We start from the raw sequence: 16132 nt of genomic DNA on the forward strand, positions 1-16132 counted from the left end.
ATTCCATTTTGCTCTATCAATCCCTTTGTTTTCTTCAAATGCCTTTTACAAAAGCTTCACATTAAACTTTCACATTTATTCTTGGATACATTTTTTTATCATCTTGAATTTATTAGTGAAACCTCTGGTATTTTTTTATTGCCCAACATGTTTTATTACTTTTATTATGTCACTTTCACCAAAGATTTTTAACTGTACCAAGTGTTTTTCTGGTGGTACTATATATATAACCTATTCAAGGATGTTTTTGACTATTTATTCATTTTGCTCCATAATGTTAATCTCTTCTTTGGAGGAGGGGCGTGGTCAGCACCGCAGCGAGATGGCTTCTCCTTCGTGCTCACAGGGGGATCCCGAATCCCCGCTGTTTGGAGGTGCCGATTCCTGTGAGATCGGCCTGCAACCTCCCTGGACAGGTGTGTGAAAAAGGGGTCTTTGTCTCCTGTCGGTTTTGGGGCTGGTACGCCCTGCGACAGGCAGTAATTTGACAAATTTCTCAAAATCATTGTTCTCCTCTAACAGCTTATTATTATTTATTTTTACTTTTGGTGACGCTTTTTCCATTTTCATGATAAAATAACAATAAAAGACTGAAAAATGACCTCAGAAATGAAAAAAATAAAGTAAGACAGAATAGATAATATAAGACAAAGGAGGAAATGAAGAAACAAGAAAAAATAAAAATAACAAAAAATATTTAAAGAGTTACTTCCAAACGTCATCTCAAGTACAAACCTAGGACTGTGTTTCTAATGCTTCACTATGCATGGGAGTTGGAATTGTGAGAGTAGAACTAGAACAGGAGTCCCCAACCTTTTGGTCCTCAGGGACCACCAAGATCATAATTTTAAATCTCACAGACCAGGATTGAAATCTAAATTATTTTGCCACGGGTTTTGTGGATGAGGCTTAGTGGTGCTGGGTCATATGACTGAGTGGATGTGGCCAACTTTTTTAAACTTTTTAAATATTATTATTAATAATAATAATAATAATAATAATAATAATAATAATAATAATAATAAAATAGATTTGTATGCCGCCCCTCTCTGGAGACTCGGAGTGGCTCACAACAAAAACAACAATGTGACAAATCCAATATATTTAAAAGACATCTAAAAACCCATCATTTAAAACCAAACAACACAATCATACCATACATAAGCCCAGGGGTATCTTAATTTCCCCATGCCTGACGACATAGGTGGGTCTTCAGTAACTTACGAAAGGCAAGGAGGGTGGGGGCAGTTCTAATCTCTGGGAGGAGTTGATTCCAGAGGGCCAGGGCCACCACAGAGAAGGCTCTTCCCCTGGGGCCCACCAGACGACATTGTTTAGTCGACGGGACTGGGGAAGGCCAACTCTGTGGGACCTTATCGGTTGCTGGGATTCGTGCGGCAGAAGACGGTTCCAAAGTTATTCTGGTCCGATGCTATGTAGGGCTTTATAGGATAAATGAAAAATAGAACATATACACACTACAGATAGATCGGAGCTTAGAGTCCCTGAGTTTTCACTCTTTGTCAGTGACAGAATATACCTCTCACTGAAAGGGGCTTTTGCAAGAAGCAATTGGAGCTTCTTGGTTTTTCCTTGAAGACCTTTCACTTCTGATCCAAGAAGCTTCTTCAATTCTTCTTGAATAAGAACCAAAACATCTTCAAGGAAAAACCAAGAAAGTCCAGTTGCCTCTTATAAAAACCCCTTTCAGACAGTCCTCACCTAGAGGACGACAGAACAGAGGCAGTCAGACACTGAAGTCTTCCCCTCACCCTTGCCTGTATTTGGGAAGCATTCCCTCCTGAGGGTGGAATAGCACAGCTTTTAGTACACAACCTCCACACATGCCTCCGTGCTGCCCGCCTGTTCTTCTTCTCTGTGGAAAGCTGTCAGGGCACGCGTGGCTCCAGCACTACAGGGACAGGGAGAGGCTGTCTCAACTGCATAACTCCTGCCTCCCAATGCCACGAGGGCTGCAGCCGGGCCGGGGTCAACCAACACAGTTGTTGGCTCCTCCCATAGTTGACTGAATGCTTAGATGGCCTCCCATAGTTGGCTGAATGCTTGGATGGCCTCCCCAGGAGGTGCGCTCCAGTAGCACGGCCAGTTGGCACCAGTCCTGCTTTCTTGGGAGCACAGTTCCAGTGACAATGCCACTGCTCCCCAGATGGGACGCCGTTTACTTCTCGGGAGTCTCAAGCAGCAGGAGATGAGGGGTGTCTTGTGCCACCGGTTGGTGAAGATATAATAAGGTGGAATACTGATGCCCTACAAATATAAGTAGCACTTTGCTCCCACAGATTCCAGCCATTGCAACCTCTCCTTTAGCTCTTTGCGCAGCATCCCACCACCGCAGCAGCAGTGCCATTATTTCATTCTGACCAGTGAAGGCTGAGTTCCTTTTTGCATAATGCACCACCTGCAAAGTTGTACATTTCAAGTGCCACCCCAGGGCAGAGATTTACAGCCCCACTATGGCCAGTCCATGCTTCAGAGCTGTAGTAGTCACACTCACAGGACTGGCCCTGATATGTCTTATTCAACTCAAGGTAAATGTTAACAGTGAAAGCACTGGCCTCTCTGCTTAGCACGGCATGCTCAGGCTAATAGATAGCGGCAAAGTCAGTACCCTTGACAACTTCTTATATAATTGAGAAGAAACAACTGCGATCAATCAGTTTGCAGCAGCAGCCTGGCTTCAGATGAGAACCTGTGGGAAGCCTGGATGCTGCAGATCCCTTGCAGCTCCTCCACCTGGGTGCACTGTCCATTGCGGATGATAGTTTGGCCCCCTGAAAACTTGTCTCTCGAGAAGCATTTGCTGAAGCGGCATGGAAAACTTTGGCCGGGCTCCTCAAGAGATGAGAGTTTGCAGGGGACTGATCTAGCAGGTGTTTTCTTTCAGACCTCCCACCCAGAGGCCTTGCAGATGTTGAGATGTAGGCCCAAAAGGTGGCTGAACCTTTCCCCTCACTTCAGCAACCATTAGACTGAGCATGGCGAGTTCTTGGTCTTATCTTCCTGGTCCAGATTGTTTGGCTCACACCGCTATACTCAAGGTGAGATTTGCACTCAGCCTTAAGGGTGGGGGCTGACATGTGGACAGGGTGATGTTGGGCAGTACAGCCTCGTGTTCATGCACGTGGGCTGAATTAATTGCTCTCAGCCATATCTGCCCCAGAGGCCAAGATTTCTCCATGGACTTCCAAAATTTCAGCTTTTAAGTGGATATAAACAAGCAAACAAACACTTTACCACAAGCTTTCTCATTAGGTTCTCTGCCTACATATTATTTTTGGATTATGAGCAAAAAGAATCACACTTAAGCAATATCTACTTGACACAGGCTGACACTTGGATGCTAGTGATACAACTCAGGTTTCTACAGCAGATAGCAGAAGGTGCAACAGCTGTGTATTTTACAAAACTTAACTTCCCGAATCAAAGAATGACTTTTACTGTAACACAATACAATGCTCTCCCTTTAACACATCTGGCTGGAAGTTACAAAAAGACACTATAGTCACTACAAGCATGTTACAATTGAGGACAGGTAGAAAATATCAAATATATTTTATACAGAAAATGAACACCTCTCATACTTCATTAGGAATCAGGATACACTAAACAATGATATATGCAATTCCTACTTTGTGCTATCAACCCTGGAGTAACATTTGAGGTTACCAGGTTTGGTATAATGCTATGCATCAGGCAAAAAGTAAGAGTACGGTAATTGAACTTGTACAGCTAATGCTTCTCTGACTTACATCTATTTGCTTGGTGACCATTCAATTACAGCACTGAAAAAAGTGACATGACCATTTTTCACATTTACAATTGCTGCAACATTCCATGATCACACGATAAAAAATTAGATGCTTGACAGCTTTCTTGTATTTGGCACACTGTCATGTGTCCTGGGGTAATGTGATCAGCTTTTGTTACCTTCTCACAAGCAAAGTCAATGGGGAAGCCAGATTCACTAAACAACTTGTTACTAACTTAAAACATTTGGAACAATTCACTTAAAACTGTGGCAAGAAAATTTGTAAAATGTGCCAAATTTACTTTGCTTAACAACAGAAACTTTGGATTAAATTGCGCTTGTAAATCAAGAACTACCTTTGTGTGTGTGCATATGTGTATGTATATTTATGTATAAAGTATTTGCATTTTACACTGCAATTTTAAAATTTATATTATCCAGATTACTAATGTTAATATTTTTCTTGAATATTCTAGGAGTTGAAGCAAAAACACCTTAAACTAGCCCATACTGAGAAACACTGCCTTAAACAAATCAGCCTGCTGAGAGAACATTCAATTGAAGTATATAGAAGCTATAACTTACTATCCGATAACGATGATGCAAAAAGGAATCTGTGCAGCCAGTTAAAGCCATTTTATCGACAGTGCTTCTTCAAAATTACATCTACATCTCAGTACCTGCAATACAAAAACAAGACTATAACAAAATCATCCTAGAGGAATTTATTACCTATTTATTTGTATAGTAATTCAGAATTTTGTGTTGACCCAGAGCATTGGGATAATTTAATAAAAATATATAAAGTATTCATGTCATCGCAACTTCTTCATCCAAAATACCTTAATTTACATTTACAAGAATAAATTTAAAAAACTAAACTGTTTTGTCACTTAGTATGGCACAAGTTATACCTGGGTTATGAGCATTCCCTTAGCAAACGTTTGAAGTTATGTGATAAGCACCACGTAGAGTTTGTGAAAAGTCCTGAAACTATGAATCTAGCAGTACCATCGCAATTGTTTGTCCTTATGAACAACTAAGAGGCTTTGCAACACTGGTCATTAATATTGCCGGCCAAAATGGAGTTTCTGAGGGGCAGATCTGCCTCCCTGACACTCCATTCTGGCCTCCAGAGGCCTCACCTGGCCAATTACAAGGCAAAATGGAGCTTCCGGATCCACTCCTTGGAAGCTCTATTTTTGGCTTGCAAGGGACTTGGGGAGGTCCATGGAGGCCCATACAGAGCATTGGGGTGGTGAACCCAATGGCCTGCAACAGGCTGGGGGAGGCCCACAGAGTTATGAGTGACAATTTTCCCAAATGTAGATGAATTCTGATTATACAAAATAATTTATAGTATATTTCCAAAAATGTTCTAGAACAGTGATGGCGAATGAATGCCATTGATGCCACAGGTGGCATGCAGAGCCATATCTGCTGGCACACGATCCGTTACCCTAGCTCAGCTCCAATGTGCATGTGTGTGCCAGCCAGATGTTTTTAGCTCACCCAGAGGCTCCAGGAGAACATTTTCAGCTTCCAGAGAGTCTCCAGGGATGGAGGAGGGTATTTTTGCCTTTGGAGCCTGGAGAGGGCAAAAAACCCGGGCCTACCAGGGCCACCAAAGTTTGAGAAATGGATTGTTTCAGGCCTCTAGAGAGCCTCCGAGGGAGCGGGGGGCATTTTTGCCATCCCCAGGCATTATGGGTATGGACACTCGCGCGTGCATAACAGCACATGCACCCTTCCAACATGGGGTGGATGGGAGGCTGCTGTTTTTACCGCCCAAGCACACGCACTTTCAGCAACTGAGGAAATAAAGGTTCACCATCACTGTTCTAGAACAATTATTTATTTATTTATTTATTTATTTATTTTATTTATTTATTCATTTGTCCAATACACAGATACATAGGAAGAAAAATAGACATGTGATAATATAAAAGAGGGTGAAAGTGAACTTAGAGGAGAGGAAAGGAAGAGAATGTATAAGATAGATGAAAGAAAGGAGAGACAATTGGACAGGGGACGAAAGGCACACCAGTGCACTTATGTACGCCCCTTACTGGCCTCTTAGAAATCTGGAGAGATCAATCGTGGAGAGTCTAAGGGAGAAGTGTTGGGGGTAGGGGGTTGACACAATTGAGTCCGGTAATGAGTTCCACGCTTCGATAACTCGATTGTTGAAATCATATTTTTTACAGTCAAGTTTGGTGCGGTTCGTATTAAGTTTGAATCTGTTGCATGCTCTTGTGTTATTGCGGTTGAAGCTGAAGTAGTCATTGACTGGTAGGACATTGCAGCATATGATCTTGTGGGCAATACTCAAGTCATGTTTTAGGCGCCATAGTTCTAGGCTTTCTAGGCCTAGGATTGTTAGTCTATTTTCGTAGGATATTCTATTTCGAGTGGAGGAGTGAAGGGCTCTTCTGGTGAAATATCTTTGGACATTTTCAAGGGTGTTGATATCTGAGATGTGGTATGGGTTCCAGACAGATGAGCAGTAGTCCAGGATGGGTCTGGCAAAAGTTTTATAGGCTCTTGTGAGTAGAGTGAGATTGACTGAGCGAAAGCTGCGTAGGATCAGGTTAAAAACTCCAGATGCTTTTTTGGCGATATTGTTGCAGTGGGCTTTAGCACGTAGGTCATTCGATATTAGTATTCCAAGCTCTTTTACAGAATGTGGGTTAGCAGTGAGAGATTGTTTATTCAGTTCGTATGTGCGGTTAGGATTTTTTTTCCCAATGTGGAGGGTAAAGCATTTGTTGGTTGATGTTTGAAGTTGCCAGGTGTTAGACCACTCTGAGACAAAGTCCAGGGGTGGAGATGGCACTTTTTGGAGAGTGAGTGTGTTATCAGTGGTGTTGAAAAGTTTCACATCATCGGCAAAAAGAACGAACACAGTTGCTTTCGATATGGTCACAGAGATCATTGATGTAGAGAATGAAGAGAGTAGGACCAAGTACGCTTCCCTGGGGAATGCCGCTTATGACAGGGGTGGGGGTGGAGATGGCGCTACCAATTTTGACAATTTGTTGCCTGTTTGACAGGAATGCAGTAATCCAGTTGTGGAGGAGTCCTGAGATGCCATAGTATTTGAGTTTTAGGAGTAGTTTGTCGTGGACCACTGAGTCGAAGGCTTTGCAAAAGTCTATATAAATTCCATCAATGGATTTTCCTTGGTCGAGGAAGGTAGTCCAAATGTTTTTGCAGTGAAGGAGTTGTAGGTTGCAGGATAGTTTCTTTCTGAATCCAAATTGTTTGTTTGAGAGTAGGTTATTAGATTCTAAGTAGAGGGTGATTGATCGATTTATAATTGATTCCATGATTTTACAAGGGACGCAACAGAGAGATATTGGTCTGTAGTTGTCCACTAGTGAAGGGTCTCCTTTTTTGAAAATGGGGATGACTATTGCTTTTGACCACAGCTTGGGGAACGTGCTGGTCCTGAAGGATTTTTGGAAGATAATGCTTAGGGGTTCAGCAAGAGCAGAAGAAAGTTTCCTTAGGAAGTATGCACAGAGACCATCTGGTCCGGCAGATAGGGAGGGTTTGAGGTCACAGATTGCTTTTTCTACATTGTCTACAGTGAAGACGATTTGGGTTAGGTTTTTTAGTGGGCTAGAGGTGCGATTTGCGAAGATGGGGACATATAAATATATAAACCTTTTTTTAAAAGTAATTTATTAATCTCTTCATGAAACTTGCTCAATGATAGATACATGTCAGATTTCCAGAATCTTATTAATTATCTCTTTCCTTCGGCTGTTTGTTTTTTTAAGTACAACTAGATTTTAATGCAGTTCTTTACAAAGCTTTTTCTTACTTTCTAATCTACATCTGAATCAACTGCTTGAAGGCTGATGTATCCTATAACCCCTTGCTGGAATTTTATGATCTATGACTGTTTTTCACACATAACTTTTGTAGCATCTCCATGATCATGTGATTAAAATTCAGATGCTTGGCTGCTAACTCATACTTATCATTGCTATTCCTTTCAAGGTTATATGACCACCTTTTGTAGCCTTTCGACAGCAAAATCAATGCAGAAGCCAGATTCACTTAACAGCTATGTTACTAACTTATCATTTGCCCATTAGAAGTAGTGGCGGCAGTAAAAACAGCAGCCTCCCATCCTCCCCATGTTGGAAGGGTGAAGGCTGGGCCGATCCATCTGCTAGCTGTTGTCCCTCAGTGGCATCCTTATATCAAATCCTGCACGGTGAAATAGCCTGCGGAGAGAAGCTGCTGCATCAGCAGGCTGCTCCCAGGGCACCAGGGAGGCAGTCCTGTGTCCCGCTCCCAATTTTAGGGCGTCGCGACGGAGGTGGAGGTAGTCAGAGCCGGAGACTCTCCCATACACCTGCTTCCCCCCAGTCCTCACAGGGATGTGACTGCTTGAACCACAGGAGAAGCCCCCGTCTCTGGCGGAAAGTAGGTCTCTCCATTGGAGGAGCAGGTGAGAGGGGACTCCTTGCTCACAACTGGACAAGTGCCATGGCCTCAGTGAAGGTTTGGAGACCCCTGAGATAAGAGTGCAAGGGTCTTCAAACTTGGCATGTTTAAGGTTTGTGACTGAAGGAGGAATTCTGGGAGTTGAAGTCCACAAGTCTTGAAGCTGTCAAGTTTGAAGTTTGTAAAAAGTGTATACCCCTCCCTGCATCCCCGCAACCTCCTTCTACTTACATCCTCTTTCTACTTCTTTTTTATCTCTCCCCTTTCACCTAATTCTTCTCTTTCCCTTTGTTTTTTATAAATGTATTCCATATATTTACTATTATATATTATGTACACATATTCTATACCTTTTGTTATGTAATGTAATCATGAGTATAATACAATTGTTTAACAATATAGACAACATTTTGTATAGGATAAGATCTATTTTATTATCATATAATGCTTATGTTTTCTTACCTTTTTGGCTCCATTGACCCCTCCCTTCCCACCCCTTTTAATATTTCAAATTTAATAAACTTTTTCCAAAAAATAAAAAAGTGTACATGTTTTTAAAAAGTATACATGGTTTTTAAAAGTATTCTGTTACACTGATATTTTATTAAACAATATAATACTACACCATTTGGTTCAGAATACTTTTTTTCTTGTTTTCCTCCTCTAAAATCTAGTTGCACCGGTGCATCTTATACACCGAAAAATACGATATTAACTGTGATGATTCCCTTAAAAACTGTGGCAAGAAAGATCATAAAATGGGGCAAAATTAACTTAACAAAAACATCAGAACTTCTGAGCTTACTTGTGGTCATAAATTTTTAATTTATGTACCGGATTCTATCCTAAGGACTTGGGTTTTATTAGTTTTCAAAAGCTCAGGTCTTATTCTTTTTAAAAACTTTTGATGGGAAAATTCCTTATTATTACTTTCATTTTAAGAAATTTTATCTCAACTTTTCTCTGCGGACATTTTGTCATGGCATATCTATTTTTCTTGTGCTTCAAAGAAAGAAATATTATTTTTAAAATGTCTATAAGAAGAAATAAAGCTCTCTGAGACATCTTTAGGAAAAAAAATTCCCTCTAACTTACAAGTTTTATTTAAAAAATTTAATTAAAAAAAGCAGGAACTTATTTTCATATGTGGTGGACATCCCCTTTTTAAAAGAAATTTTGGAATAAAATACAAAAATCTTCTTACTGATAAACAAAAAAGATGACACCACAATATTCAACTTATGGGACACCACAAATGCCTACATCAGAGGGTTATCAATAGCATTTCAGACATCATATAATAAAAACAAAAAAATAAAATAAATGAACTGACCACAAGTTTAAGAAATTTGGAAAGAATAAAAATAGCTAAAGAAAAAGCAGATATGAGTATAGATGTGCTAACTGACCTAAAGGAAATTTGCAAAGTGATAATAAAAACAAAAAAGAAATAATATCAAAATTTTATACAGATAAGCAAGAGGAAGTAAATGAAAATCAAATTGTGAACTACATAGAACAAACCGACCTACCAATAATTTCAGAAGACAACAAGGAAATATTAAATAAAAAGATTACCCTAATACAATTAAGGGAAGCTATAAAGAACTTAAAGAATAACAAATCACCCAGTCCAGATGGTATCCCCTTTGAATTATATAAAATAATCCAAAAGCTCATTAGAATCAATAATGCTAGAACTATTTAATGAAATATTGAATAAAGGGAAAGTTCCTGAATCCTGGAAAGAGGCATATGTCAGCTTAATACCAAAGAATGAAGCAGACAAACAGAAAATTCAAAATTATAGATCTATATCATTATTAAACACAGATTATAAAATTAGGGCCGCAATAATGGCAAACAGACTTTAAAAATTTTTAAATAAATTTATCTCCCCCGGATCAAAATGGTTTTCTCCCACATAGACAAATTTAAAAAAAACAAGGATTATATTGAATGCATTAGAATATGACCTACATATTGACAAACAAGCTGCATTCATTTTTATTGATGCAGAAAAAGCCTTCGATAAAATAAATTGGTCTTACTTTGTTAAATTAATAAACAAAATGGAATTTGGCGATAAATTCAGTAGAATGACAAAAGCAACAAACCGCACGAGTCCTGATAAATGGAGATACGACCAATAAAATAGAAATAAAAAGAGCGTCTGACAAGGGTGCCCGCTTGCTCCACTAATTTTCATATTAGCACTAGAAAGCTTATTAAGAAACATAAGAAATAAAAAGGAAATAAAAGGCCTGAAAACCAAAAAAAGAGGAATACAAATTACAAGCTTATGCTGACGACATGGTCTTCATCCTTGAAGAGCCGCTATAAAATGCTACTATCCTCTTTGATGAGATTGAAAGGTTCGGAAAAGTCGCAGGATTAAAAATTAACAAAAGTAAAACTAAAATAATAACTAAAAATATGACAACCAAGCAAAATGAAAAATTAGAGAATTCCTAGGTATAAATATAGTTTAAAAGTTTAGGTATTTTGGATTAACACGATCATTGAAATGCTCAACAATAAAAAGAGAAAACTACTATATAGTAATACAAAAAGTAAAAACAGATTTAGAAAAATGGGCAAAACTTCAACTATCACTTCTTGGCAAAATCGCCTTAATAAAAATGAATGTACTCCCGAAACTATTATATTTGTTTCAAACAGTCCCTATTAAATTAAACAAAAACTTTTTCGATACCCTAGATAAAATAATTCACAGATTCATTTGGGCCAAAAAGAAAGCCAGAATTAAATTAAGATACCTACAGGATCACAAGACAAGAGGAGGGATGGGGTTTCCAAACTGGAGATTATATCAATAGGCCGCAGCCCTGACCTGGATTAAGGACTGGATAACCCTTCGAGACAAGATTACTGACAATAGAAAGCTTTAATTTGAAATTTGGATGGCACTCCTATCTGTTCGGTGCAAAAAATAAATCATACAGCTTTTTTAAACACTATATAAGGAAAAATCTGACAGAAATCTGGATAAATTGACCATGGAAATTCGACAAAAAGACAATACAGAATTCTACCAGATGTGGAAAAGATGGTATAACTGGGTTGACCAAAAAAACTATTTAAAACTTTAAATAATTACATTACAGTCAAATATGTTATTTACTAGCAATCTTGTTACTCTTTATTATTTCTTTACTATAAAATACTGGATATAAGTGTGAAATATACACAGCCAAGACTTATATAAATATATGAATATAGAAAACAATAGTGAAAGCTGTAACAACAAGGCCAACTTGCAGGTTTTGCCTTTTCCCCCCTTCCTATTGTGTGTGTATTGCTGTTTTGTCCTTTTTTTCTTCCTCTGTATTGTATTTGTCTTGTCTTCTTTTCAGTGTAAATAATTAATAAATACTATTTTTTAAAAAAAAGAAAAGAAAATTATGGACTGTACAGAAGCAGACATGTTGACCTTAAAATTAAACAATAAAGAAGATTCAGAGTATCATAAAACTTTGAACACATTTTATGAATGGTTAGAAGCAAGAAAAGAACATAAATAGTATATAATTATGAATTAGAAATAAAAATAAGGATAAAGTTATTCAAATAACAACCTTTTAAACATTGATAATGAACCATTTGATTTGTTTTAATTGAGATATTGTAATATTGATTGATATAATACGGTAAAAGCAGAACAAACACATATATAAATTAAATAACCAAAACTATTTTTTTTTTCAGTATTGCCCTCTGTAATAGCTGTAAAAATGACTATGGAGATAATATGTTTAATAGATGAGAAGAACCGTTGTACCTACCTGAACGGTCTTCTCGATGCACTGGAAGGAGAGTCCAACATGGGTAATTCACCAATCCTATTGGTAGAGACTGAGTTCTAATTAACATACTAATTAAGCACCGCCCCCTTGTAGCCCCCATAAGCTCAGTTTTAAAACCGAAGGCAATGAAATTTTATTTCAACAGCAACAATAACTATTAATGTAAGATAACCCAAATGCTCTGGTGTCCCTGGACTAAAAAGCATGCCAGGTGGGTTTGGACTCTCCTTCCAGTGCATCGAGAAGACCGTTCAGGTAAGTACAACAGTTCTTCTCCACTGCACTTGGAAGGAGAGTCCAACAAGGGATATACCAAAGATCAAGTCCCCTGGGTGGGAGAAGGCTGTGCCAGGGTCGCTGGAGAAGAGCACACCCGTTGTAAAACACGCCTTCCGAATGATGCTTCTCCTGAAGCAAATGAGTCCAGTTTATAATGACAGATGAAAGCGGAGGGGACGACCAGGTCACCGCTCGGCAAATGTCCTCAATGGACGCTTGTGTTGTCCATGCTGCTGATGTGGCTGCACTCTGAGTCGAGTGAGCTGTCACTCCCATTGGTGGGGGTAGAGAACCTGCCTTATAGGCCTCGTGAATGCAGTCCTGAAGCCATCGACTGATGGATTGAGATGACACTCCAAGCCCCATCTTTCAATGTGTGAAAGAGACAAATAATGTTTCCGACTTCCTGAATGATTCGGTCTTTCTAATATAGATTTTCATTGCTTGTCTAACGTCTATCTTGTGCCATTTGAGCTCTGCGGGATGGTTGCCATGCATGCAAAAGTCCAGAAGCAATGTACCCTCTAATTTTTTTTTGGTGTGGGCGGAAAAGTATAGTGTCTGAGCGACAGTCCCTTTGGGACTGGGAGGCATAGAATAAATAAATAAATAAATAAATAAATAAATAAATAAATAAATAAATAAATAAATAAATAAATAAATAAATAAATAAATAAGGAAAAAATCCCTTCTTTATTAAAAGAAATTAATAATTAAAAAACCCAAAATCCATTACTATTAAAACTAAATCAACCAGCAAAACCAAAAACATAACTATTAATAAAAACAGGTGAGGGCTGGGGTTTTTTCTCTGTTATTATTTAAGTGCTTTTACCATATGCTTTAAATCAAGAGTCACTTCTCTCTCTGTTTCTCTCTCTTTCTTGTCATTCTCTGCCTCAATCATTTTCTCATTTCTCTTTTCTCCCCTTTTTTCTATTATTTCTCTCTATCTCTTCCTTCCACTCTTCTCTCTCTCTTGTTTTCTCTGTCTCTGTCTTTCTTGCTTTCTTCCTCTCTCCCACTCTCTTCCTTCCTCTCTCATCTCTCTCTTTCTCTCTCTCTCCCCCTCTTTCTCTCTCTTCTTCTCACTTTCTCTCTCTTGTTTTCTCTCTCTCTCTCTTGCTTTCTCTCTCTCTCACTCTTTCTCTCTTGTTTTCTTTCTCACACTCTTTCTCTCTCTTGTTCTCTCTCTTGCTATCTCTTTCTCTCCCCCTTTCTCTCTCTCTCTCTTTCTCACTTTCTCTCTATCTTGCTGTCTGTTGCTCTCACTCACTCTCGTTCTCTCTCCGTTCTTCTCAGCGGTGACGCGCGCACGCCCTGCCTGTCTCACCTTTGCCGAGAGCACTTTCGTCCCAGGCTCTCAGCAAGGGGGTTGCAGGAGAGACGGGGCAGTCGTTCTCTCAGCGGAGGCCGTCGAAGGTAATATTCAATGTCGGGGGTGCACGGGCGGTTGCGCACGCTCCCTATCCCCCTGCTAGCCCACTCGGAATATTCAAAATAAGAAAAGCCTTTTCCGGCGAAGGTTTTTCTTATTTTGAATATTCCAAGTGGGCTAGCAGGGAGATAGGGAGCACGCGCAACCGCCCGCGTGCCCCCGACATTGAATATCACCTTCGCCGGCCTCCGCTGAGAGAACAGCTGCCCCCCTTGCTGAGAGCCAGGGACGAAAGTGCTCTCGGCAAAGGTGAGACGGGCAGGGCGTGCGTTCCGGGTGCGAGAGGAGCTGCGCTGAAAGGCAGGAGGTGGCGGAGGAGCAGAGGGGGCAGATCGGGCGGGCAGTGGGCAGCGCGGAAAGGCCGAGGGGGCCGGAGGCACCGTGGGGAGGCAGGAGCGGCCGCGGCTCCCTTCCCTTCTGCTGCCGGCGCCTCCCCGCCCCCGCCCCCCCGTGGGCTGGCAGGGGAATGGGGACTGCGCGCCCATGGAAAAGGGTGTGCGGGGGGGGTATTTTGGGGCGCACGGGCACGCAGCCTATGGGGAACGGTGTCCAGAAGTATTAACTCTTGTTTCCTGTGAAAAGCAGTGTTAACTTTTGGCACAAAGGATGGATCCAATCTCAAAATCACTCTATCCGGGTGAAAGATACAAAGATCGGGATGGATAGACAGTGCTGATAGATCCGATACTCGGTGAGCCAATATTATGGCTATGGGGAAGGCTGTCTTGATGGATAGAAACTTAAGTGAAATCGATCTCAGGGGCTCAAACGGAGGTCCCGTGAGCACCCTTAAGACTAGTGAAAGGTCCCACATAGGGAATCTATGGATCAATGGGGAATGTTTATTAGAGGCTCCCCTGAAGAAGTTTTTCACCCATGGATGGTGCATTAACGAACAAACCTCTGCTACTTGTATAATGGTCGAGAGGGCTGCCACCTGTCTCCTCAGAGTGTTGGGGGCCAAACCTCGTTCAATTCCCACCTGTAGGAACTCTAAGACTGAAGTCTCAAACGCCTCTCTAGGATTGATCTGATGCTTGGCACAGAATTCACAGAAGGCTGCCCAAGTCGCCTGGTATATTCTGGATGTAGATGGGCGATGGGGAGCTTGCATGGTAGCGATGACTCCTGGTAGTTGTTGGCTCTTTAGTCTGCCCCTCTCAAGTGCCAGATGGTTAGCTGGAGCCATTGGGGATCTGGGTGAGTTATGACCCCCTTGCAATGTCCTGATCCAGGATCCTCCACAGGTGGGGGGAATCGACAGTGCAACTAGGTCTGAGAACCATGGGTGGCATTGCCACCATTAACACTTCTGCCCACTCTGTTAGTATTTTGTCCACTATTCTCTGGATGAAGCTCGTAGGGGGAAATAGCAGACCTTCAGGCCAAGGAGATAACAGAGCATTGTCCTCCTCTGCACCCAGTGCTGGAAATCAGGTGTAGAATCTCAGAAGTTGGGCATTGAGGTGGGTTGCAAAAAGGTCTACCAATGGTTTCCCGAACCAATGAACTATTTCTTGAAAAAGTTCCGGGTCTAGTTGCCATTCCGAGGGATCTAAGGTAGCTCTGCTCAGCCAGTCTGCTTGAACGTTGCTGGTTCCGGCAATGTGTTCTGCTGTCAATGATGCTAAGTGAGTTTTGGCCCAGTTGGAAAGGGCCATAGTTTCCGCCATAAGCCAATGTGACCTCGTGCCCCCTTGGTGATTTAGGTGGGCCCTGGTCGCCACGTTGTCTGTTAACACCAGCACATGTTTGTCCTGAACTAGTGGAGTGAAAGACTGTAGGGCAAGGAAAACTGCTTTGATTTCAAGGAAATTGATATTGATAGGGGACAGATCCTCTCTGGACCAAAGCCCCTGTGCCATGTGAGACCCAATGTGTGCTCCCCAGCCCTATAGGCTGGCGTCCGTTGTGAGAATAACTTGATCTTGGATGTGAATGGGAGACTCTCACAGTAGTGCTGGGGATATCCACCAACATAGTGATTCTCTGACCTCTCGAGGTAGGCGGATCCGTCTGTTGGAATGACTCACCCTGGGCCTCTGGGCCAGAAGAAGGAATCACTGCAATGTACAGATGTGATGTCTGCACAATGCCTATAGACAACACCAATGTCCCAAGTATTTTGGACAGCGAGGCAAGGGAAACTCATCGCCGACTTTGAAGGCTGGAAATCAATGATGGATGTTGGTCTGTCATTCTGGAGACAGGGACACAGTACCGGTGACTGTATCTATGATGGAGCCCAGGTGTAATAGTCTGGTTGTAGGAGAAAGTTGACTCTTTTTCTGGTTGATAGTGAAACCATGAGTCTCCAGCGTCTGTATTGTAAGGGTCAAATCCTCTCTCGCTCTTGAA

The 16132-nt window shown here is 41.0% G+C and overlaps 1 protein-coding gene across 7 annotated transcripts in view; it reads right to left on the reverse strand.

The window, feature by feature from the left end:
- The window catches only part of GRB10 (growth factor receptor bound protein 10), a 450157-nt gene that overhangs the window by 283909 nt on the left and 150116 nt on the right, over positions 1-16132 (reverse strand). For all 7 annotated transcript variants that reach the window (XM_070727755.1, XM_070727759.1, XM_070727754.1 and 4 more), the window contains one exon: positions 4355-4449. In XM_070727755.1, coding sequence (XP_070583856.1) covers positions 4355-4405 — 51 coding nt within the window. In that variant the 5' untranslated portion in view covers positions 4406-4449. The remainder of the gene's footprint in view (positions 1-4354; positions 4450-16132) is intronic.

Source organism: Erythrolamprus reginae, chromosome Z (genome assembly GCF_031021105.1).
Source record: "Erythrolamprus reginae isolate rEryReg1 chromosome Z, rEryReg1.hap1, whole genome shotgun sequence".
NCBI classification, from domain to species: Eukaryota; Metazoa; Chordata; class Lepidosauria; order Squamata; family Dipsadidae; genus Erythrolamprus; species Erythrolamprus reginae.